Here is a 23540-nt window from a genome sequence, read left to right as displayed (position 1 = left end):
ACACAGGCTAGTTCCTAGTAGTCAGCTCTTCTTTCTCTTTTCTCTGCATTAGCTTGCATGGCTGTGAAGGTGGAAAGAAAATATGAATGTTCATCTTCTGCTGGGCACTTGTGCTAGATTTGGGTAGATCTAGCTCATTTTGTCCTGTCCTATTTGGAGCTTCTGCAAGCTGGCAGGGAGACACTGATTGATGCTCTCTTTATGACAGGGCTGATTCAGATTACCTCCTAAAAATACATGCCTTCTCAGTATCTATGAGGACAGTAAAAAAAAAAAAAAAACCAAAAACAAACCAACAAAGTAATGAATAACTACCTGTATTACACTTTTTAAATCTAGCTACTTTGTGAAAGTGGTATGTTTAGCATTGATATTCACTGTATGCTGCAATAAGAAACCCCCAACTCTTAACCTAATCACTTCAGCTATTTACATACCCCTGGTTATGTATTTCACATGGATAATAATGTGCTCCTTTCAAGATAAGGATGGTGCAATTGTTGTAAAATGCCTCTGGTCTTCTGCCACTGATTATTTTCAGCCTATTTTGTCTAAATAAGCCTTTTTAATATCTGAGAGTGAAACACAGTGTTCATATATACTTATACACATATAAAGTGACATTGCCTTTCAGTGAACAGCCATTGCAGAATGTGTGGCCTCTAGAATGGGCTGAAAGTCACTTTTGCATGTGGTAATGGTAATACATATTTTTACCACGTGGTGGCACCAAGAAAATAGAAATTGACACCTAAAAATTGTAATCAGCAAAGGGGGTGTGGGGGGGGACGGAAGAAGCATCATCCATCATCTGTGTTTGAAACTTCTCTCGGAGTTACCTCAGAAATGTAATGCCTCTGTGAGTTGGTTAGATGTATCTGAAAGGTAAGGGTGTCTCTGCTGCCAGCCACTCCTTTAGGCTTGGTATGAGATCTACTGACTTCTTAAGTCTGCCTCGTCAAAATCGTGTATGAGTAAGTTTATTACGTCAAGTTTATAGACTTGTGTTGTTTAGTTTGAAGTAGCTGGCCTCCGTGAAGGCAGTCAGAGCACACTTGAGTCTGTTACGTTCCTGACGACCTTCTGGCTCTCTAAGCCAATGGCACTACTGCTAGACAAGGCAGGTGTTGCATATGCTTACACCAAAGAAATGTCCATCTTGTCTTTGTTTTCAGTTGTGTGTGCATGGTCTCACAAGTGTAGTGAAATTAATTACACTGTGCAAGGTGCATATGTACTTTCCTTTGCTACTCTCTTGTAGAATTTTCATACCAAATCTTTTAATGTCCGATTCGTAAGTCCTGCCAAAACACCTAATATGCACAGCACTTGGGGAATGAATGCTGTCTGCGCTCCAAGAGGCCGGTATATACCTTGGACTCTGGGCATCTGCTCTTTATACATCTTGGGCCTATTTCGGCTCTGTACATGCATTTAATATTAAACATTTTTGTCAGTGGGAAGGAGAGCGAATAATTGGACTGGCAGCAGAGCCCTTGGACTGCTACTGAACTACCTGTACCTCTTGCACCTCCCCATTTCATTTATACTAGAGCTCCCTCGCATGTGGTGAGAGGGAATAGCTGCCATCATTTCCTTTTTGCTCTTAATACATACTGATTCTGCTGCCTGTTTTGTGTTTTCTGGGCATTTCTGTATGTACAGGATTCTGGAGCTTTTGGAAGTCTGTAAGGGTTGTGTAGGATGGTTAAACAATTTTTCAGGAGCTGAAACCTGGAATTCAAATCTTCTGTCTTTTTAAGCATACTAAGTATACTATCTAATAGAAACTTTGGCTCACAATTATAGCAGTTCCTTTGTTTTGTTAGCATGTCAGAGCACTTTGAGGTCAATGCATTGCTTCAGGCCTCGTGATGGAAAAAATGCACTAATCGACAGCAAGCCACCAATTTCTAGGCTGCAAGTTAACAGTGATCTATACAAAGTAGTGCTTTCCCTGACTTTGGTGTAGGGCATAGTTTATGCTAGAAAAAAATAGATCAGGAGGCTAAAATTATGTAAAGAAATTTTTGCAATAAATGAGGGGGTCCTATTTGTATAAACTACTACTCCTTTTTCCAACTCCAACCGCTTTGAAGTTGTATCCATTATGGATCTGGGCAGTCTGAGCTATGTGATAAACCCAGAGTTGACACTTGCTTATTGCTGGGTTTCAGTAACTTCAGGCAGATGATGAAGCAAGAATGCTTCACAATATGGGCAGTCTAATTCCTGTAGAGAGGTACAGGATCTGTACCATGTGGTTTAGAAAGCAAATGTGTTCATTGCTGGTCTGTTACATACAAGGCTTCGTGTTGCATATTAACATCCGAAGGGACATGAAACATTTACTCTGTCAGAGATTTGGGGTGTTTGTTCTCACGTGTGTAGCGTCTGGCTGGTCACAATGAATATTTATTTGTTTTAGGGGGCTGGTTCAGCTAGGCAGCATGGACCTTGTTGCATGAAGGATGTGATGCCTCTAAGTCACAGCAGCCACAAGCTGTTATCCAGGTATCTGTTTTGCGTTGGATATCTACAACTTCTAGATAAGCTGCTGGTGTCTTTGAAAGCAGGCTGCGAATGTCAGTTTTCACTGCTCCATGCTATTTTAATGTTTATCCAGTAAACAGAGCTGGAACAAAAATTACACAAATTACTGGAACCTTGCTAAAATGACTTTGACTTTTAACCCAGAAATGCATATACAATGAAATGCTGGGAATACTTTAGACAACTAGATGATATTTTTGGATATACTGAAACCAAACCAAGTTGTGTCTAATTACTGGGATTATGATGGGCTATGATTTGAACTTGTGATGGAGCCAGGGATGCAAACAGGAGCATGCTTGACAGAATGCCAAGAAGACAGTACTTTATGAAAAGGGGAACAGCCATGGCTGTTCCACAAGCACATTCCTGGCTTCCAGAGTGAAAAGCACTTTTGCTTATTTGTTGAATGGCATTTATGAAGACAACTTCTGTTATAAGACAGTAGCTATTTGAAATTCCTTTCACTTAAGGTTTCAGTGTAGTGTTCTCATTGAGAGTAACAGTCTCTTAAGCCATTTCTGAGGTACCCAGCAGATGTACCTGATTGGAGCATCATCTTTGAGGAAACAGACCTGTTTTCTGAGAAGATGCATTGGGGTGTGAGCTGATATCTGCAGGGAAACCCTAAGAGTTGTGCTGGGCCCCACAGGGAAAGGTTAATGACAGGGTGGCAGAACTGTTATTCTCCCCACCTGATCTCAGACCTCTGTGCTCCTATGGTATATCATCACTCACCTTATTTGCTGTTGAAGCTTTATGCTTCCACTGAGGCTGGAACCAGGCAAGACAAAAACTTCCTGCCCTTCTTCCTTCCAAAGTAGCTGAAAACTGTCTCTGTTTCCTGCTGTCAGACTGTGAAGATGCTGTAGGACCGTTTGGGTCGGGCTTTCTAAGCAACCATACAAAGTGCTCCCTCTCTCCTAGTGCTTCATGCAACCATGAAATCACAGCTGCTGTTTCAGGTTAGATGCTTGTGAGAGGACTCAACTGTTGACAAGCAGATAGATAGAGAAGGAATGTTGGAAATCCTGTTGTTTGCTTTAAAAAAAAAGTCATCTAATCCCACTGTGCTGCCAGTGATGCTGAAACCCATGATAATATGGGCCACAAACTGTTCATAACTGAAATATGTTGGCTTCCAAGCCCACTGCAGACCATATAGAGCTTCAGAGCAGATTAGTGTTATAGGATCCGTCACTGCAGTAGATGCAGGATAGATCACCCTGAACGATGTCATTCCATATGCAAAAGTACTGGGTTTAGGCACTTTGACTAAGCAGTAAAATACAGCATCTGCCAGTTAAAGTATGGTGAATGTGGTAAATGGTAATGGTTAATATATAGATATAGCCAGATTCAGCTATGTAAAGGAATACTCAAGGCAGAGTTCCACTTAAATGGCAAAACTTCTCTGCACCAAGAGGCTAATAAAGGTCTGGGGTTTAGTACCTGGTGCACAGCTGAGAGCCTTACAATACATGTAAAGGTGGACTGTAGCAATACCTGTAAACCAACATTTAGGGCATGATGCAGAGATGATTCTGAATGCGGTTGCTTAGCATGTGGCTGTTGAATGAATAAACATGTGACAAGGTAGGCCTTAAAAATATCTGTTTTTTCTTCCCTCTGCTGGGGGACAGAGTTAGCTGCATTGGCTTGGTGTTAATCTGACCTTTCCAAGATTTCTGGGTCTGTTCTCATAGCAGTTCCTTGCCAGGTTGCTGTTTGTGCCCAGCATCTTTGACAGACATCTCTTCCTGCCTGCACAGCCTTTTATCTCAGCTGTTGTTAGCCAGCACTTAGCTGCAGCTAAGTGCATTAATCTCTTTTTGACTGTTGCTATGTGGGGTTTCTACCTCCCATCAGAAGACCTAGTAGGGTTGCCACACTTCTTCCAGCATGCAGTGTAGACAGAACAGACTGATCTAGGTTACAGTGCTGTTTCTGTCCTCAGGTGAGAAAATTGAAGTGTCTGGCTGCAGAATTAAAGGCCTCAGGCAGTGTAGGTGAATTGAGGCAAATTACTAGCTGGAATAGAAAAATTACATAGATAAGTTTAAGGGCATGATGCTGCATGATAATCAGTGTTCTGATTCCTACCCCCACCCCCACCAAACAGTTCGTGCATATACAGCTTCTCTCTTTTCACATTCTCCTTTTCTCTTGTTATGTCCTCTTTCCCTCTTTTCCCTTCCAGTATCTTAAAATAGCCTCTTGAGCTTCAGAGCTGTGTAGAAGGACTGGTATAGGTTTGATCTCTACAGGGCCTGCTGCTGGCTCTTCTGTTTGAGATTTTAGTGATTGCTCATGGAAAGATACCATTTCCTATGGTACTGTATAAAAGTATGTATGAATTATATTTAATACATACATATGAGTACTATTAGACTGTCCGGATTAATAGTTTTTTCATCTGTCTTTTTTTTTCTTTCTGCAATATTTTATGCTTCAAACTGCGGTAACTTGTTCTTGCTTGAAGGGGTAGGTGTTTGTGTGACTGGGTTCCCTCTGCTCTGAAACAAGGAATGTTTGTGGTGGCTAATTATAATTTGGACTCGTCCTTTTAGTTAAGGAAGTGTGTGGAGAGCTTGAAAAATCTTTCTTTCTTATGTGGTGGTGACCTGTATAACTTTTCCTTGCTCTGACTGTCAGTGCTCTCCTCCTGTTCCTATGGTGCTAGTCTTGGAGGACCTGCTACTGCTGTCACCATTTTGTTTCTTCATCTGTGATAGGATGCTACTGCTTGTTCTGTCTTGCAACACTCAGGCGTTTTTTTCCCCTTACGTAGTTTTACAGGAAAGTGTGCAAGAATATTTCTCACATTGTGAAGTCTTTACTTTGGTGAAATACTTTGCAGTTGAAGACTGCAAGTTTTAGCAGATGGATGGAAAATCAAGCTTTTCCTCCCTGAAGTGGTGTGTGCTGTGTGACTATTCATGTTAGTTTTTTCCAGATAGTCACACATACACACATAGGAAAAGCTGCCACCACCTTGTGGGTTTAATATGAGAGTTTCTCTATAAACAGATGTTTGTTGATTAGTGTTTCTAGAAAGTTATGTTTCTTATTGAGTGTTATTTACTCCAGCTTTAGTGGTCACTCAAACACATTTCACCCACACCGTTTTTCTATGTCACCTTAACTTTGGCACATATGCCAACATTTTTTTTTCCAGAGAGATGTTTACCTAGACATTTACACCACTGATGTGTAACCTTAGATTTTCTACAGCATGCGGAATTGGTAACTGTACAGGAAGTGTAGGTCTGTAAGTGTCTCGAGCAACCTACAATGAAGGTGATGTATGAAATTTAGACATAAATAGTTATGAGCACACTGGAAAGTTGGAAGAAGAATTCTTAGGTATTCACTCACTGTCATGCATTTGTGCTTCAGCATGAGAGGTTTAACTTTTAAGTGTTTTTTTCCTTGTTCGTTGCTAGAATATGGTACTGTCCTGAATCTTCAAAAAACAAGAAAGAATGGTTCTGATAACTGTGATTCATCTTAAGAAATCTTGACTCTCTCAAAATGTTTGTTTGTTTGTTTTAAAAAAAAACTAAAAAAAGAGAAAAAAGATCACTTCAGACTGTTTTACCATAATGGGTTTAACCTTGGTTGTCTTTTTTAATATTTACAGGTCTTTTTTCAGCTGCAGAATTTGGCCACCATCTCAAAGGAACTCATTATTAATATAATATATAGTATACTAGAGACAGTGAGCTAGTGGCTTACTTCACAATTCCAAACTGCCAACTGCTGCTAAAATCTGTGGCATCTTTCCTTGATGCTGGAGTGTCCATCTACCCCAGCACCTGCTACATTTCACTTAAGGAATTGTTTGAAAATTAAAGGTTACCCACTCTCCTGTGGAAGTTGGTGGAGACTTGTTCCAAAACCAGCAGCTCTTCCCCTTCCCGAAATAAATTTCGGGGTTATAAAACTGTGTCCAAAGTGGTCACAAGCCTGTGCTGGATTATGAGTCGCATTGTCACTTATGGTGTGCCTGAGCTTTTGTTTGGCTAATATGGACAAAGGAGTCTGCTTCACATGATGTAAGAAGTGTTTGCCCTAAGAAGAACAGAGGTCCTCTTGAACCAATTAGGCAAAAATAACAGCTGGGCTACCCACTAATAAGGAAGGTGCTGCTAAACCTCTTTTCATTGTGAGAAGAAATAAATCTTTTAAGGCTTACTCCCTTGCATTTTTATAGAGAGCAATTCTTTGAAAAATTCAGCAATCCAGCTGGGTGATACGTGCAGGAAGACTGTGAAGAAGATAAAGAAACTTTTAAAAATAAAAAATGGTATTATAGCTGTTAGATTTGGCAATTATAAATGTTTCATTGAAGATTTAAGTATTTAGGGAAAGTTTTACTGTTTAAATTGTTAAGAACATGGAGTTTGGGGTTAGCACAACAGGCAGTCTCCCACAAGTTCCTTGTAGCTTGTTCTGCAAGAGGACATTCCTTCCTGGAGCAAATCTCTTCTGATTTCTTCTTTAAATAAAGGCAGCCCAAATATATTTTTAGTAAGTCTGAAAGAAAAGCAGGAGGATTTGGAATATGAAGGTTACAGAGGATTGGGACAGGTAATTCTAACTTTTTAGCCTGACCTTTTTTGTAGAAATATTCACATCCTGGTCAAGCAGCTAGTTAAGTAGGGAGTGCACTAATGTTGTCCTTATAGATTGGCTCTTCCTGAGGAAAATTTCTAATGCCCAGTGGGGGATGATTTGGAGGTGGTCAGACACAAAAGAAAGAAGGAATATGTAGAATTCCTGGGTGGATGTTATATGCTGTGATTTACTAAATGTGGGATATTGTATATGTTAGAGGCAACTGGCAACTACAACATTTTTGTTACCATCCAGTGAGATACACATCTTTCACAGGACTTCATCCTGGATCTGTGGAGGAGAGTAGTTAAGGATCAGAGCAAGTTTGACAGCACTTCTATGGATCTGAGATGTGTTCTGTTAGTAGTACCCCAGATTATATGGAAGAAAAGGACAGATTTTTTTCCATGGTCCTTCCTGGCCAGATTCTGTTTGTTTGTTTGTTTGAGTTTATTTGATATGCCTCCCTTTCAATAGCTTTTTGCGATTAATATCTGAACATAAATCATTTCCCTATATGATAGAATTACAGAAGATTAGATGCTTGAATATACAGTTAACTGAGTGGAACACTTAACACTTCAACATTGAGCTAGCTAATCTGTCAAAGGTATGTACTCTTCTGAGGTGCTATGAGGTGTGAGTAGAAGACTCTTTTGGGTAAAAGACAAACAAAATTATTGCTAGTTTCCCAGATGCTACTGCTGTGTATGTACTCTGTAGAAATGCTGCTTCTCTGTATTTTTCATTCAAACCAGTGGACCAGGGGAAAACAAGCAGGCAAGTCACAGATGAACTCAATAGCACAATTATTTTGATATTTGTGGTTTTCCTCTATCAAACCCTCAAGATCATTTGAATGTTGTTAGGAACGTCTGTTTTTATAAATATATTGTAGCTGAGTTGTCCTTAGAAATAAAAATTAAAGAACAAATTTTAAATCATTGGCTGCTGTCCTAATGTCCTGGCTACTGTTACTTTGGTCAGCGGGTGGCCTGGTCAGCCTTTCCAAAGCCAATTTTCATTTTAAGATATTTTTATTTCTTTGAAATAGGCAAAGCCTTTGGAAAATGAGGGAGCAGCCTGCTTTTGTAGATGAAGGCTTATATGTGCAACAAAGTAGCTGTAGAGTTTTTATATTCTGTTTGCAGTAATAGTAAACAGAGCATCTAAAATAAGCACTTGCACATTGCAACAAACACATCATCATTTGCTTAAAAAGAGTTATAATTACAGTTGACGAAGCATGGACACCATAAAAAATGCATTAGTTTGGCTTGACACATTAATTACCTGTTTTTGCAGATGTTTTTATATATTGTTGTGTGAACAGTTTACAAAATAATTACAGGAAAGTCATATGGAAAATAAACTAAGTGGGTGGTTTCTCGCCTTAATATTTTCATTCATGTGGATCTGTGTGAGGCACAGCTGCTCTGTAGCAAATGCAGAGGGAGAGAGAGGGAGAGAGACAGGGAATCTTGAGGGGTTTTTATTCTAAGGTCTCTATGATCAGCCTTGCTACACTTTTATATCTTGCTTTAGCAGTGTAGTTTTTAAATGTGTAAAATGACATTGCTGATTTAATCCCAGTGATCAGGAGGGGGGAGAAGCTTTGATCTTGATCAGATGAAATGTAAATCTTCTAGTATCTAGGAAAATAAATGAAAAATCAATATTATTTTAAGCAGGATGATCTTTTATGAGCAGTTGTAAAGATTCATCAAAGGCTTTGACACCGTTTAAACATTTCCTGTTTGCTGCCATTTAAAGGCAAAATGCCTTTCAAGTTTAAATTGTAATTAAAGAGAGATATCTCTTTAGACTGTTGTGGGCTAGCCACAGAATGGAAGTAGGGAGCTCAATATGCTCACACAGTGTTTAAATCTAAAGTTCTTAACTAGGAATAAATTAGTTGATTCTTTTGAGAGTACAGATTTTGCGTAACTAAAATCACTATCCCATAGCAAAACGTAATATTGCATTTAAAAAAACTTTCTGCATAAAGTCTGCCTCACAGCTTTAACATCTGTCAAATACAAGGATTTGTTCTAGTACTGTGTGTTAGTGATTTATTCAAAGTGAAGAGTTCTACGACCTGAAATTTGGCATAAATGCTAAAGATTATTTTTAGTTTAATGGGGTCTTTATTATTACTCATCTCCCTGTGCTTAAGGCTTTTAAAGTAACATTTGTTTGTTTATTAAATTAATATGCTGTATTTCTTTACAGATTTTTGTGAGATATTGGCTGTTTAAATGGGAATTTTTATTGGAATGTAGGTTATTTAATTTTCTTGGTTAAACTAATGTAAAGGGTAAAATGCCAAAATCCTACTTCCATAAATCCAATTCTCAATCATCTACCTGTTAAAATATTCAGAGACTGAACTGTTAATGGTCTTATTCACAAATAAGATGCAAGAATTTGAGTAAATGTTGTTTTGTGAATCCACACCCTCTTTTATGGCTGAAGATTTTGAGCAAACAGTTTGCAAATATTATTTAATGAATTACTCAGGAAGGAAAAGTAGAAGGAAAACTGAAATTAATGTCTTGTGAAAGCAGGGAGAACAAAGACAGCTCTAAGGGGACATCCTAGCTTGTTTGTGTTAATTACTGTAAAATTACTGAAGCATTGAAAAAAGGCAATAAACATCCAAACTAAATACACATTGCTAACAATTAAGCAGTAAGCTTGATTTTTATGATAGCCTTAGACACTAACCTAGCAGTTTTCTACTAGTCTACTTGAAGAAAACAATGGCTGAAGTGTTTATTGTTGCCATGCAGAAGACTTGTTTTCCCTGAGCGACTGCCACTTCGTGTGTCTAAGAGAATGTGGGTGATCACAAGTAGATCAGCACAGGAAAGTTTTATGGTGCCATAAGATTATTAGAGATGAAAGCAAGAGTGTTAGTCATGTTTTAAGAAATTATAACATACACTTATAAAATACTGTCTGTCTATTATCTTCTGATAAAGCCAAAGTTCAAACAGTAGTGTGTTGTTATTTTTTTTATTTTCAATGGGAATAAGACTGGCAGTCTCATCTAGGGGAATTTCACTGGGAGAGTCCTACCGCATGAAGGCAGATGTTAGTGCTGGACCTGGTACAAATTCCCCTCTGCCTTTAAAATGAGAGAAATTACTGAGAAATTGGTGCATATCCATGCTAAAAGCGCACTGGCTGTCCAGCTTCTTCCCAAACTAAGTATAGTCAAAGGTTTTTGCAGGGCAGGGCTCTGTGTGTCTGTTCAAGGAGATGACGATCACTTTTCACTCCTGCTGTGAGGTGGATAATAAGATCTACAACAGAGCACTCAGAGTGGAGCTTGGAGTGGACTGTGAGTCTCTTCTTACTCTTGATGGAGTATTGGTGGATACCTAAACTCTACTTGTTTAGGTAGTTTGTAGTCGTAACAGGAAAGGGAGGGGGAGTCTTTATTTTGTAACAGGGTCAAAACAACTAGTAGTAGATGATGGCAACAAAGTGGAAAAGAACCTCTGCTTTCTTCACACTCTGAGTCTTAAGGATTGTTTAAAGCAAGAACAATGATTAATTTTCTCTTGTATGGGGCAGGGGGAAAATAACAGCTCTGAGAGCCTACAGCAGAGGAACTCTCCGTGAACTTTCTGAAGAGACCTTTCACAGTTCTCTGCCATCTAGAAAGTGTTTTGGGAAAACTGAACAACCAACCTCCTCCTCCTCCTTTATTAAGGAGCTGGTGTTAAAGCCAGCCCAGTCTGTCTGACTCAAGGATCAGAGCAATTCCTTCTGCCCTTAGCTGCTGGGGAGAGACATGGCTGCAGCGTACCCCTTCTTTGGGTCCTACCAGTAGTGAAGCTGAGAGCAAATTTGAGAGTGGCTTGCATCTGTGCACACATACTCTGTATGGACATGGTTGACCACAAGTAGATTGACACAGGCAGAAGGATATTGGTTTTACAGACATCTACATAACCACAGGCAGCATGAGCAGCCCAACCTCTTCTGAACTATTGCTGATCATGGAAAGACCTGCTGTTCAGGTCTCTGGTAGCTGGTCCCAAGATCTATGGTCCATCCTTCAGACATTTTGTCTGACTTGCCTACTTACCAGGCTTGAAGTTTGCTGGATTATTTTATGCACAGAGAAGAATGAACATACTAATGCAGAAAATAGTGGGTAACAGTTTCATAAGAAGGTTAGACAGACAGTGGTGGTCAGGTGCAGGGCTCAGTCAGAGAAGCATCATGACCAGCAGCCTGCTTATACACAATCAACCCATGAAATTCCCACCTCTGTTTTCTCATGCTTGTGCCCCCACTCTACCTTGACCCCCTCCCTTTCCTCACCTTTAATTTCACCCTTAAACATCTCACAATATCTTACACATTGCCACAATCCCACCCGAAAACCTCCCACAATGTTTTGCATGTAAGCATTTATACAGTAATTTCTCCTTCAGATATCCCGTAATAAGTTTGCTCTTTTTTATGAGACTTGTTCTTGATAACCCACAATAATCCTGTTTTTTTGTTCTTATCTGTTACCAAGTTTCTGGTTGAACTTCTTCAAGGTTACACTCAGAGATTCCTTTCATGGCCCCTTGATCAGTGTCTTATGAGTTCTAGTCTTCGTTATTGTCTCTCTTATCTGCTGTTTGCTAGGATTTGTGTAGTTACGTGTTTAATTTATTACCTCTCCTGTTCCTTTTCTTGTCTTTTATGTTGATTAGCTGTTAGGCAGATAGCCTTGCAGTTCCTTGACCTGTTTGAGCATTGGTTTGTGAGAGGTGCTGGCTTGCACCTGATGGTGCAGAAGCCCGTCACAGCCAAGGCTGAGTTTCTGCAAGTCTTGGATGGGCTTAGTTAGGGCTGGAAGAGATTGTCAGGGCCATGTGTAGTCTCTGCTATTGTTCAGACATCTTCTAGGACAGTTGTCTCTAAGTATTTCTCAGCATAATAATCTCAATTCTGTTATAACAATTGTGGCTCCCAGTCTTTTTATCTTTGCTTGGCGGTTGATTGGTTGGGGGGGTGTTGTCACAAATTGAGTTTATTATAACAATATACTGCTCATTATGTGAATGCCTGAACATAAACTGTAAGCTTTAGAATGAATACAGAATTTGTGTGGTATCGTGGGATTATCACCTTTTGCAAGAGTTTGGGTAGGTTAGACATAACACAGTGGTGGTTCAGCCAATCTGTCAAGTGAAGTGGTGGGTGCAAGCGCTTCTTCCTTTCTTCTTGTGTTACCCCAAGCCAACAAGCAAGGAGCAGCTAGCATCAGAAAGCTGTGAGCAAGAGTTCTTAGTGTCCCTCATGTTGCCTTCTGGCTATTAATAGCATTTCTGGCTTTCCTTTATACTTAGCAAAATCCATTTTAGATACATGAGGAAGAAAACAACTTACTTTATTATTTTGTTGTAAACATTTTACCGTGTCTTCCCTAATTGATTTTTTTTTTTTTTGGAGTACAACATTTGGATCAGTGGTTTGTTTGAGTTCTTACTTATGTTACCATAGGAACATATACCAGATCATAGAACAGTGAGGTAAGACTTTTTATTTACCTTAGTCTATAGCAAGGCTTAAAATGTTATTTTTGTAGAACTCTGAGATCATAGTATTTGCTTTTTATAAGATGCATATCTGTAGGTTTAATTATGAATAACCCAAAGGAAATCAAAAAGGTAAAATCAAAACAGTCATGTACTTTGATTACTTAGTATCTCTTTATAGAAAAAATAACTTTCTTTTTCTCCATTGAGGTGAATCGAGTCCAACTCGTCGAGAAGCAGTGAAAAGGAAGACTGCAGAATACCTTATGCGTGCTGAAAAAATTTCCAGTCTCTACCATAAATCCTCTGAAGATGCATCTGCTTCTATGGTAGGCTTTAATTTGTTTTTTTTTTTTTTTTTTTTTTTTTTCTGAACCAAAATTTGGTATAATTAAAATGTCCTGTCTTTTAGCAAAGCATATTTGAGCTTGAGATTCACAAAGTGTCAAGAATTTCTCTTTCAGGAGGCTTGAGGAGTATTTTGATCTTATGTTTCTGTTAAGTTGCCATTCTCTTCTCATTCTTCTTGGTTGCATTTCATGTCATTATGAAGAGTGCTTGATGTAATACTAGCCTGTTTTTTTGCATGCTTTCCTTCTGCTTACAGTTGATGATGTAAACATTTTTAATCGTGCTAAAGAATTTAAAGGTAAAGCCAAAAAGCTATGCTAGAACATAACATTTCTTTAGACTTTTCCATGAGAATATTACTTGTTCCTGGAGGGAGAAAGAGGGCTGTTGGTTTCTTAGCCTAGCACATAATGAGGCATCAGAAGTGATGTGGTGGGGTGGGGATAAGAGGAATTTCCCACAAAATGAATACTTAATTGAGCAAAGGTTCTTCTTCTGATCCCTTCAAATGTCTCTCTTTGATATGCTTGAGTAATCAGCTCTTTCCTGATTTTTGAGGAGTTTCTGTAGTAATTCCCACCTTCTTAAGCAGAAACACCCTTATCTATACTTGTACAAAAGACAAACAAAGCTTGTTCCAAGATACCCTCAATAAATTTCTACCTTGCCCTTCCCCAAACAGTTCCTTTGAGACTTATCTGTTCTTACTTTAGACTTTTACTGCAGTCATACTAAACTGTGTGTGATTGTCAATGGCTGCCCTATTGTAGTAAATATAAAAGTTACCAACTTCCTGTCTCTCTACATTTATATCAAGTGAGGACAAAGGGGGCAGAAGATTATTGCTTCTTAGTTTGCACTGATCAAAAAATGCTTTAAGGAGACCACTGCTGTAAAAATGGGAAGCCTTATAAAATCCGACTGCCTAATAAATAAATTAAAAAGCAAAACCACTGAATTTGAAGGGTAGCTTTTTTTATGTTGAGAGCCCACAAGTGCAGTTTTGAGGATGTTCCAAATGGGATATATTTTGTGAGATTTGGAGTCTTGCTGCTGCTATGAATTGTACTTTGAACAATTTAGTATTTTGGACTGATATGAACTCCTACTAGGTAGTCTTTCTTTGGGTCAAACACCCCTGAAAATGGGGAAGAATCTATAGTGAATGAAAACCTCAGTGTGTTTGGAAACCGCAGAACAAGAAAAAAACCCACGAACAACCTATTTTTGCCTTTTTATAACTTTAAAAACTAATTGTGGTTGGGAAGGAGGAAGAAATAGGTTGCATTTTTGTATGTGAACTTGAGAGGTAAAATATTTCCTCTTTTATGCTGTATTGAATAAGGCACATGCCTTCTTTGCAGATCCAAAGGAAAGCAAGATTAATTTGAGATAAGACAAGAAAAAAAAAAGTGGTAAGAATAGAAAACCATTCTCCTTCTGTGTTGAAATTGAAAATTGACAAGTTAGGGCAAATCTGACTTTGCACAAGCAAACTGTTGCACTTGGCTTCTTTTTTTTTTTACAAAAAAAAAGGCCATTTTTCCACAATTTGGCTTTGTTTTATGTAAATCTGTATGTATATTTTAATATCCATTATTTGCTGCTCTTCATAGTGCATAGATTGGACTTTTGTCTTAGAACTTTGGAATTTACTGGCATCAAGGGCAGATGGTGCTGATGGGTTACGATGGTTGTGGTGAGGAACAGATTGTGTCTGAGTTGGTAGCTGAAAGTTAATTGGGAGAAGGCTTTATCCCCCCAAGTTATTGTAAGGGTAGTGATAGGAGTCACTAAGAATTGGCATGCTCTGTGCTTTGGCTTAGTGTCTGAAGGAAAGTGAGGAATGTGACTCTTCCTGCATGGTGGTTGCAGAGCAGACCTGAATTCTTGCACCGTGGTTACTGCTTATCCTTTTTACTGCCCAAAATAGTTTATATTGGAGTTTGAATGAATTGTTCCACCCCATGCAGACATAAGTGCACTGAAATGACTTGCATCTATATACAGTGTGATTCTTTGGAGATGCTAATGGAAACATGCAGGTATTTTGCGTCCTCCTAAAGAAATTAAGTCCCTAGTATATGAGGTTAATGTGTATGCCTCTCTGCACCATCACTTCACACCAGCTTGATGTTTCTTTAGCTGCAAGGCTGGTCTGTGTATGACTAGCATCTCCTGCTGCTGCAGGTCATGCTGATCCCATCCCTTCTTCAAATGCTGGTGCTTGGACAGTGTATAGATGCAACTATTTAAATAACACTGTACAATGCCTTCTTTACTCACATGAATCTGTAAAGAGGTCTCTCATCACTTCTGTGTTGGAGGGGCACTGAAGTCTTTGAGAAGAATCACTGCATTAGTACACTTAAGCCTTTCCTAGAAGTGTGGACAAGTGCTGTTATACCTGTTAGCCCAGCATAGTTTGAACCATTTAACTGAAATTGGTTTGCAAGATAATGATAGATAAATACTGTACCCTAGCAGTATCTGTGCCTAGATTACAATGGGCAGAGTGCGGTTTGGTTCTGGAAAACATGGCTCAGTGCAATGAACTTCATGGGCAGTGGGAGTGCTGAGACTGTGCTTTGGAGGAAGAGGTCTGACTAGTAAACAAGCATCGGTTTTTAAGGCAAAGCCTTCTTGTTCATGACCTGATGTTAATAGGCAGAACTGCTTTGTTACCCATGTCTGGTGTAGATAGCTTTGTGCTTCCTATTGTGCCCTTACAAGGAACGACCACAGTGATCAGCATCAAAACTAAGCTCACCTGACCTGCTTGTACATGACATTTTACTTCCTTCTCATCTACCAGGCCAGAGAAATGTCCAGCAAGAGAAGAAGAGGTAAGCTCAGAAGTGCAGGTACAATTATTGTCCTGCACCCCTCAGCCTCTCTTATCTCCCAAAAGCTTGGGCTGCCAGCTGCGTGCTGAGCCATGTGCAGCAATCTCAAAAGACTATGCCTGCTAAATGTACCCCAAGCCACCCATTTGCCTTCTGAACACCACGTGACGGTAAAGCACGGTGGCTTTTCTTGGGGACTTGGGGTGGAAGGAAGCAAGCTATTCTGTGGCCCAAAATGCCAGGCCCTTGCCTCTTTGAAGACCAGACTTCCCTAGAGGCAAAGGCTTCCAGGGCCTCATTTCAGAACTGAGAAGCAAAGATTATCTTTGATGCCATGGAAACCAAAGAAAGAACAATAGTAGTTTGTTACTTTTCTTGCCTCAACAAAAAGCCAACAGTGTAGCCTTCAAGGATATCATCCTTAGCAACCACCCTGCTGCTGGCAAGTCTGAGTGATGACGAGAGAAGCACAAGAGGAGGTGTTTGGAGAACCCTTGGCACTGTTAAAAAAAGGTTATGGGTAGAAGGCTTAAGGACAGATAGAAGCTTTCTTAAGGCTGAAAAGCAGCACAGGGAACTGATGCAACTGTGACTGACCATGAACTGGGAACTCACTTGACAGAGTCTTGTAAACATTAAGAAAAGCCTTGCTGTGACCCATAGGAGTGGGAGATGTGGAGACAGCTTTTGGAGGTTGTAAACAGGTATGCAGACCTTCTGGAAAAGCAAGCTGCAGCAAATGTTGTAGTTCTCTTTTTCCTTTAGCACAGCATGGCAGCCTCAAGGGCCTTCTCGACAACAAATGCTCAAGAATGCTGTGTAAGGGCAGCAGCAGGCCGTTTTGCAGATTCTAAAGCTGTATTTTCTCATCTGCCCCTTTATAACTAGCAGCTCTGGGGAGCCACCTCCAAGCCTGAGTGGGAGCTGCAGCAACAGCCTTTGAATCACACTAAGTTGACTGTCAGAAAGCTGTAGTCTCACATAGCTGTCAGCTGAGACCCAACACAGCTACACATACAGGCTGTTGTTCCATTTTAACTTTGTTGGTATTTTTATAATGCATATTTTTTTCATATTTTTTTTGGTAGATTTTTTATTTCTGGTTCTACTTATGCCCAGTTTTTTATATGAAGAATTGTTTCTTTCTGCACCATTGCAAAAGCTGTTGTCTTTTGAAATGTCAGTTACTTCTGATTTTCAGAACAATTTAGTGAAAAATTAAGTGCAAGCCTGATGCCCAAATAGGAAAAAGTCTTCAGTCTTTGCAGTTTTCATAGGATATCTTACTTCCTAAAATTCTCATTAAATATGCATGAAAATTATATGAAGTGTAAAAAAGATACACTGCTGTAGTTCTGTGAGATGTAAATTTAACATAAGAAATTCAGTCTCAAGGCTTCCAAGATCATGTCCTGCATACCTGCCTGCTGCTGATTCCAGAAGTGCATTACCCGAGATGTGTCTCAGCTTCAGGGAAGATGCAGTTCCAAACTGGTGATCACTGAGGGGACCTTCTGAAGCACACTGTAGTTGTGTCTGTGTCAGATGCGTGCAGAATTGCAACCTTGTTTTCCTATAGTGCAGAGTGAGGTAGGGCCCAGGATGTTCTGCCAGGCCAGGAGAGTTGGAAGCTCTTTCACACCCATGGTGTGGAGCCTCGCACCTCAGGCCAACAGTATCTGCTTCAAAACAAGACATCTCCTTGCTGCAGTCAAGGGTCTGGCCGTGCTACAGGGGGATGGTTACTGAAGTCATCCAACCATTCAGACCTCTGAATGGTGAGGGGAGATCGCATTTTTGATGAGCAGTTCTGCACCGGTGTTGGTGAAAGTGCTCTTTTTTTGTCCTGAGCTTCTGTGGTGATTTGTTGTCAAAGGTGGCAGCATCAGCAGTAGCGTAATTCCCCATCGAATGGTGTTTGTGGCACTGAGCTAGGGATAGTGCTCTTGCCTTAAATGAGTTTAACATGAGGGGCTCTACCTCTTGCTTGGTTGGTGGTGTACTACTCTTTCTCCCCGTCCTCTCATCAGTGCTGGCAGTGATGCCAAAGCTGAGGCAAGAGCTATTGCCATATTTCATTGTGTAGCTTGAAAAACTGCAGCCTTCTCAAGGCAAGTGGTGGCCACAAGCTGCTGAGTCTTTGCAGAGGCCAGCATCGTGATCAGCATCATCCTCTTCCACTTAAAATTAGCATATGCTAACCAAAAGATGATGGTGGGAAAGGAGCTGGTGATACAGATCCCAAGTCAGATAACACCAGCTTTGCAGCTCAGTGTAGTCTGGAAATAATTTCAAAACATAGGGCCTAGCCACAGGAGAGAAGGTCCTGGGGTGCCTCAGTGGCACGCTGAGCATTTGGGCAGGCTGCTGAAGGCCTCCTGCAAGCAGAGGTAGCCTGCCACTTTCTTTAGAATATAAATGCCTTATTTCTAAAGGCAAACGAAGCCTTTGAGTTTTGTTACTCTCCTTCCTGTATTTTTTTTTTGTTCTCCTATTTTTGATGACAGAGCTTTTTTTTTTTAGTTATTTTTCTTATTGCTGGCTAGATGCTGAGTTTGGATTTTTACTCTGTTCAGAGGAGCAGGCTGCTTCATAGAGTGCTTAATTGTGGTAGTTCTGGGAATTGGGTATTTAGAGTTTGCTCCTGGCTTGCTTCAGAACAGAATGTGATGCCTCCTCATCACTCGGCTCCACTATTAGAGTTTGCAACAGGGAAGCCAAAGTACTGTTAAGAGCAAAAAATAATCTGAAACTGATAAAAATGGAGAAGCTACTGGGAGCTGTGGATGTGATTGTTACTCATTTTAAGGTAAGAAGTGACTGTAGAATGTGTATATGGAAAACAATGTGCTTACACAATAATACTGACTGTGCCACCATTAGTGATATTTTAGAGGAGGACCCAAAAATATGTACTGTTTTTCTGGGCTCTTCAGACATGATGGGTGCAGAAGTCTGATTCTGTAGCATTATTAGACATCTGTTAATGTCTGTAGAGATATATGAACTTAATTAATAGTTGAAATGTTATGCATAAGAGAAAATTTTAAAAGCTTGATTATGGAGGAATGATTACAAAATGTAATAGCATGCAGATAGAAGTGGAAGTCTTTTATAGTAGTCTAGGGAATTGGAAATACTCTTTTTCATTAAATGTATTCCTTAGAATGCTTTTGAAATCTTGTAATGAATAAACTCTGTGTTAGCACAACTCTTTGTTTCAAAGCAAATATTTTGTTATTGCAGAAAAATTGCACATGCTTAAAATACAGCCCAACAGAACTCCTTTGACCTTCCAACAGCTTGCTAGAATGCGGAACCTAGATTAGTTTTGGAGGAAAAAAACTTAATTGAGAGCTTTTTTTTCTTCTTCCTACTGAAACCTTTACTAATTTTTATAATCTGGTCTGTTTTCTCTTAACTGCTGTTGGTACTCTTGCTCAGCAGTGTTTACATGACAAAATAATTATAAGACCCAGATAGATAAATGAAGATAAATAATAAACTACTTTACTGCTTTTAACGTAGAGCCCAGTAGGTCAACACAAAAGAAAAGCATACTTTTCTCCCTGATTCTTGAACGTGTATTTTTGAACCTTTCTGTTTAATTTTACAGGCAATGCTAATACATGAGTTGATTTTTGGGAAAGAATTTGGAAGGAGAGAAGGTGGTTGACTGGCAACATGAAGGGGAACCAGTTTTGGGGAGGGCTTTGGGAAGGTGCTCTGGCCTTTGAGGATAGCGCAGTAAAGATGTCGGAGTGGAAACACTAGGAAGAAAGCAAACGGAATTACCTAGTTCAGGATCTTAATTTTTTCAGGGAGTTTCTGGCTGAAAGGGAAAACTGATTGATTTTTTCCCAATACTTAAACATTTAATCCACAGCATAATTGCTTACCAGCAGTTTTCCTTTGTGACATATTTGTTAAATATTGCCTCAGGATACTGACAAATTAGATAAACAACTTTTGCCTCTGAGAAACATAAAAATCAAGGAGTTCCACCTTCCTCTTCCTTTACCTTTGTGCAATAGAAGCGTACTTGGGGAGGCCAGGTTATGCTTAAAAAGAGTGTGGCATTCAACAACTCTGCAAATGAAGTTACCTTATTTGTGAGGAAGAGATCCAGGTCTGTGGTTCTATTAGAAGCTGCATGTTGAATTTTTGGAGGAGGATCTAATGAATTCTCTCAGTTGGCAACTAGAAACTTGTGAAAATGTTTGTTAACATGCCAGAGGTGTATGTGATGCTTAAGAGGTTGATCTTTGTCCCAGAAGACTTCCAGCTGAAACATTGTTCCTTCCTTTGACGTTCAAGCTTTGAGTTTGCCCTGAGAAACTATAAAACATGGCATGTACAAAAATCTGTGTGTATTAACTACTTGAATAATTAGCACCTGACAATTCTCTTGCTATGGTGTTAATTTATAGATTAATGATACATGGCTAGCTATCTTTTTCTAAGGCAGTTTTAGGAATCCTTTCTGTTGTGCACTTTGTTATTAAAAGGATTTCATAAAGCTTACCAGAGAACACTGTTTATAATTCTGTATTTCATGTTCTTCAGACTTAAAAAGCCTTTAATTTGTTTTCCTCTCCATGGTACCTGAATTATTTTGTATCCAGAATACCTGTAAGGCTTTGGTTGTTGTGATGGGGTAAGAACTGAGTAATCGATTGCCAGGTTCCATTAAGCATAGAAAGTATAAAAATGCATTATTTTTTCTTTTTAAAATTTTTGTTTTCAATTTTATCTCAATTTTTATTTACTTGCAAGTTGTGTGTTTTTTTTTTTGTTGTTTTTTTTTTTTTCCCCCTCAATAAGGACAAACAGAAACTTCTCCTTTCATCTTCACTCTCTCTGATTTATGATAAATTTAGTTTCCTTCGACCTGGCATTTGCTTCAGCAGGCAGTCTTCCTTCAAGTACCACCCTGATTGATGTATAATCTTTGATATCTTCCATTAGCCTCCAGGATCACTAAGTTCAAGGCCCTCTTGGAACCTAAGGAGCCCTGCCGAGGAACTGAAGGCCTTCAGAGTCCTTGGGGTGATTGACAAGGTAATTCTTCAGTGTCTCTTCAAGAATTCAGTCATAAATCGACTGCATGCTGACATTTTGTCTTTGAAGCTGTGGATCTTAAGGATATGAAACAAAAGGGGAAAATGACTCAAATGCATCTGCACTTTAAAATAACAAAAGTAGAAGAAAAAAGGCTTTTATCTAAGCAATTCATGTAAGGTCATACAAAATATATTTGAGCTAAAGGATAAGGTACATGTTTGGTGGCATTCAATAGTCTGAGGCCTGTTTTTCAAAAATGAAGTCATGGTTATAATACTGGGGTAAAGGACGAGTTGATGTGTTTTCAGTTGAATGATCTGTTGGATACCTGAAATACAGAAGGATAGAAATTCCTACTTTTGAACTGTCACCTGAAATGGGGGCTGGAGACACACACGACTGTTCTGCTTCCCTGTGAATTTGGAATTGAAATCCCCTGTCAAGACAGCGATTCAGCAATAAAGCCAAGCTTATTTTTGACTCATGTAAATAATGCCTTCCAAAATCCCAGGGTAATACCCCTCTGTAAACAGTAAAGGACCATACGGATTTTTTGCAAGCCTAATTAAGAGACCAGAAGAATTGATGCATTGTTTTGATATGCTGATTATTTATCACCTTACCAAATACTTTTAAGATTATGTATTATTCAGCAGTGTGGCAGTGGCTAATGCAGACTCTAAGAGGCTCATTTCCTTTTTGCAGTGCCAATTCCCTTGTGCCTTTTGATAGTTCCTCATGTAGTTCCTAGTTTGTGCATGACGTACTGATGCATGGTGAATTTATGCATTTGTAACATATATCAGAAAAACTGTAGCTGGTCTCTTAAGGTCTGTATTTCTCAGTTTCTTTTTCTTGTTGGACTGAACCTAGCTATGGGAACTGATTTTTGTTTCTCTTTGCCCATTTTATTGTAATTATGTATATAAGTTGATAACTTGTCCTCAGAGGGCTATATACATTAGATATTATAGTTGTTTTTATAGCACACAAGGTTTTCTCAGCTCTGACTTAATTTTCATTGTATCTTTTTTCCTCCGTTATAAGTACAGAATTTAGCCTGTGTTCCACTCTGTATGCGTATCAGAGAGACAGGTTGGAAAGAGCACCTATCTGTTGGATTTAGTAGGCACTAACTAAATTAGTAGCCACTAAATTGATGCAGTAGGCATGGACCTTGTGAATAAGTCTGACAGTGTGAGGCTGCAGAAGTGTTGGAAATGAACCAAGAAAGACTTTTTCGGTGTCTTTATTCTTATGTAAGAATAATGAACAGCGGCTGGAGAAGATACTTCATCAGAATGAAGCTTTTGGAGTTCTTGGTGTTATCAAATCTCCTAGATCTCTTTGAGCACAGCTCTGCTAAGTGTCCCAGGTGCGTGCTGAATGTGTCCAGAACTTTGAAGCAGAATTGGGAAGAATCAGGGTTCTGGTGATGACAGAAATACAAGATCTTAGTGTTAGAGTTGTAGGTTTCTGAAAATAGAGGTTTAATCTCATTATAAAGGTGGCTTTTGTCCTGCAAATGTTGTGGACTCTGAGGTGCTGCCGACTGGGCTGCAAAGCTCTTGTGTTACCAGAGGTACTGTATTGAAAACAGGCTAGTATCTAAATATTTTAGCTACTGTTATCACCAACCAAGAATGATCAATTATTTTATCAGTTCATGTACCTTAAAGTAGAAAACTTCTTTTTGGCACAGCAAAGATTTTTGCTTTCAGAATTTGCCTAATTAAAAATCAGGGTTGCAGATTCTGTGCTGAGTTTCTGCCCTAGGCAAATCTTTCCTTTGAAGCTACAACTGGCCCCTAAAGAAATGACTTTGTTATGGTGCTGCTGGATACCTTCACAATGCTGTTTCAAACCCAATTTCTTATTCTTTAGAAACCTCTGTTATTTAGATTCATTCAATTTAAAGATTCATCTTGAAAGCAGAGCGTATTAAGTAGTAACTATGCCTCTGTAACCAATGACTGCCTTTTATGTCTTTTCTATCCCCTCCCCTGGTCCCCCATCAAGCCACATTGTCTGTATTGGCAGTGGTGTGACTGTGATCAGTTCTTCCGCAGGTGTCTGTACGATTGAGCTTGTTGTTCAATATGCTGTTTGTTAAGCTTTATTATACAGTCTAAAACCTTATAAAATAAAATAATCTCATCAGGGCCTTGCTAAAATTATTTTGGAGTTTCTGAAGAGGATTCTAGAAGTAGATAACTTATTTTCTGAAGAACTGGAAGCAATTCTGTTGATCTTGAGTATAGGTTATTTTTTGTGGCTGTCGTGCTGTCACTAAAAGTCATAACTTTGGTAGTACATTTGGATGAACTGACCCTAGAAATATGCAGAACAACCAAATCAGTATTAGTAATTATTTGGAAAGTGTGATTATTACTTGTCTGCTTGATGAGTGAAAGTGCCAAAAAGCAGAAGTATATAGAATATATGTAGAGTTTGCATGCATAATCTGCAGACCCACAGTTGAATTCAAACAGGTTATAGTCAGTTTTAATGGGATTTAATCAGAGGACAGGAGAAATGGGCTCTTTTTATGGCAGTG

The 23540-nt window shown here is 39.2% G+C and overlaps 1 protein-coding gene across 2 annotated transcripts in view; it reads left to right on the top strand.

Annotated features, from left to right (window-relative positions):
* RPS6KC1 (ribosomal protein S6 kinase C1) overlaps positions 1–23540 on the top strand; it is a 90593-nt gene that overhangs the window by 28509 nt on the left and 38544 nt on the right. For both annotated transcript variants that reach the window (XM_042789735.1, XM_042789734.1), the window contains exons 8-9: positions 12933–13051; positions 20888–20980. In XM_042789735.1, coding sequence (XP_042645669.1) covers positions 12933–13051; positions 20888–20980 — 212 coding nt within the window. The remainder of the gene's footprint in view (positions 1–12932; positions 13052–20887; positions 20981–23540) is intronic.

This window comes from Tyto alba, unplaced genomic scaffold, assembly GCF_018691265.1.
Source record: "Tyto alba isolate M040663 unplaced genomic scaffold, T.alba_DEE_v4.0 Super-Scaffold_16, whole genome shotgun sequence".
NCBI classification, from domain to species: Eukaryota; Metazoa; Chordata; class Aves; order Strigiformes; family Tytonidae; genus Tyto; species Tyto alba.
Note: the sequence above shows the minus strand (reverse complement) of the source record. Positions and strands in the feature narration are given on the sequence as shown.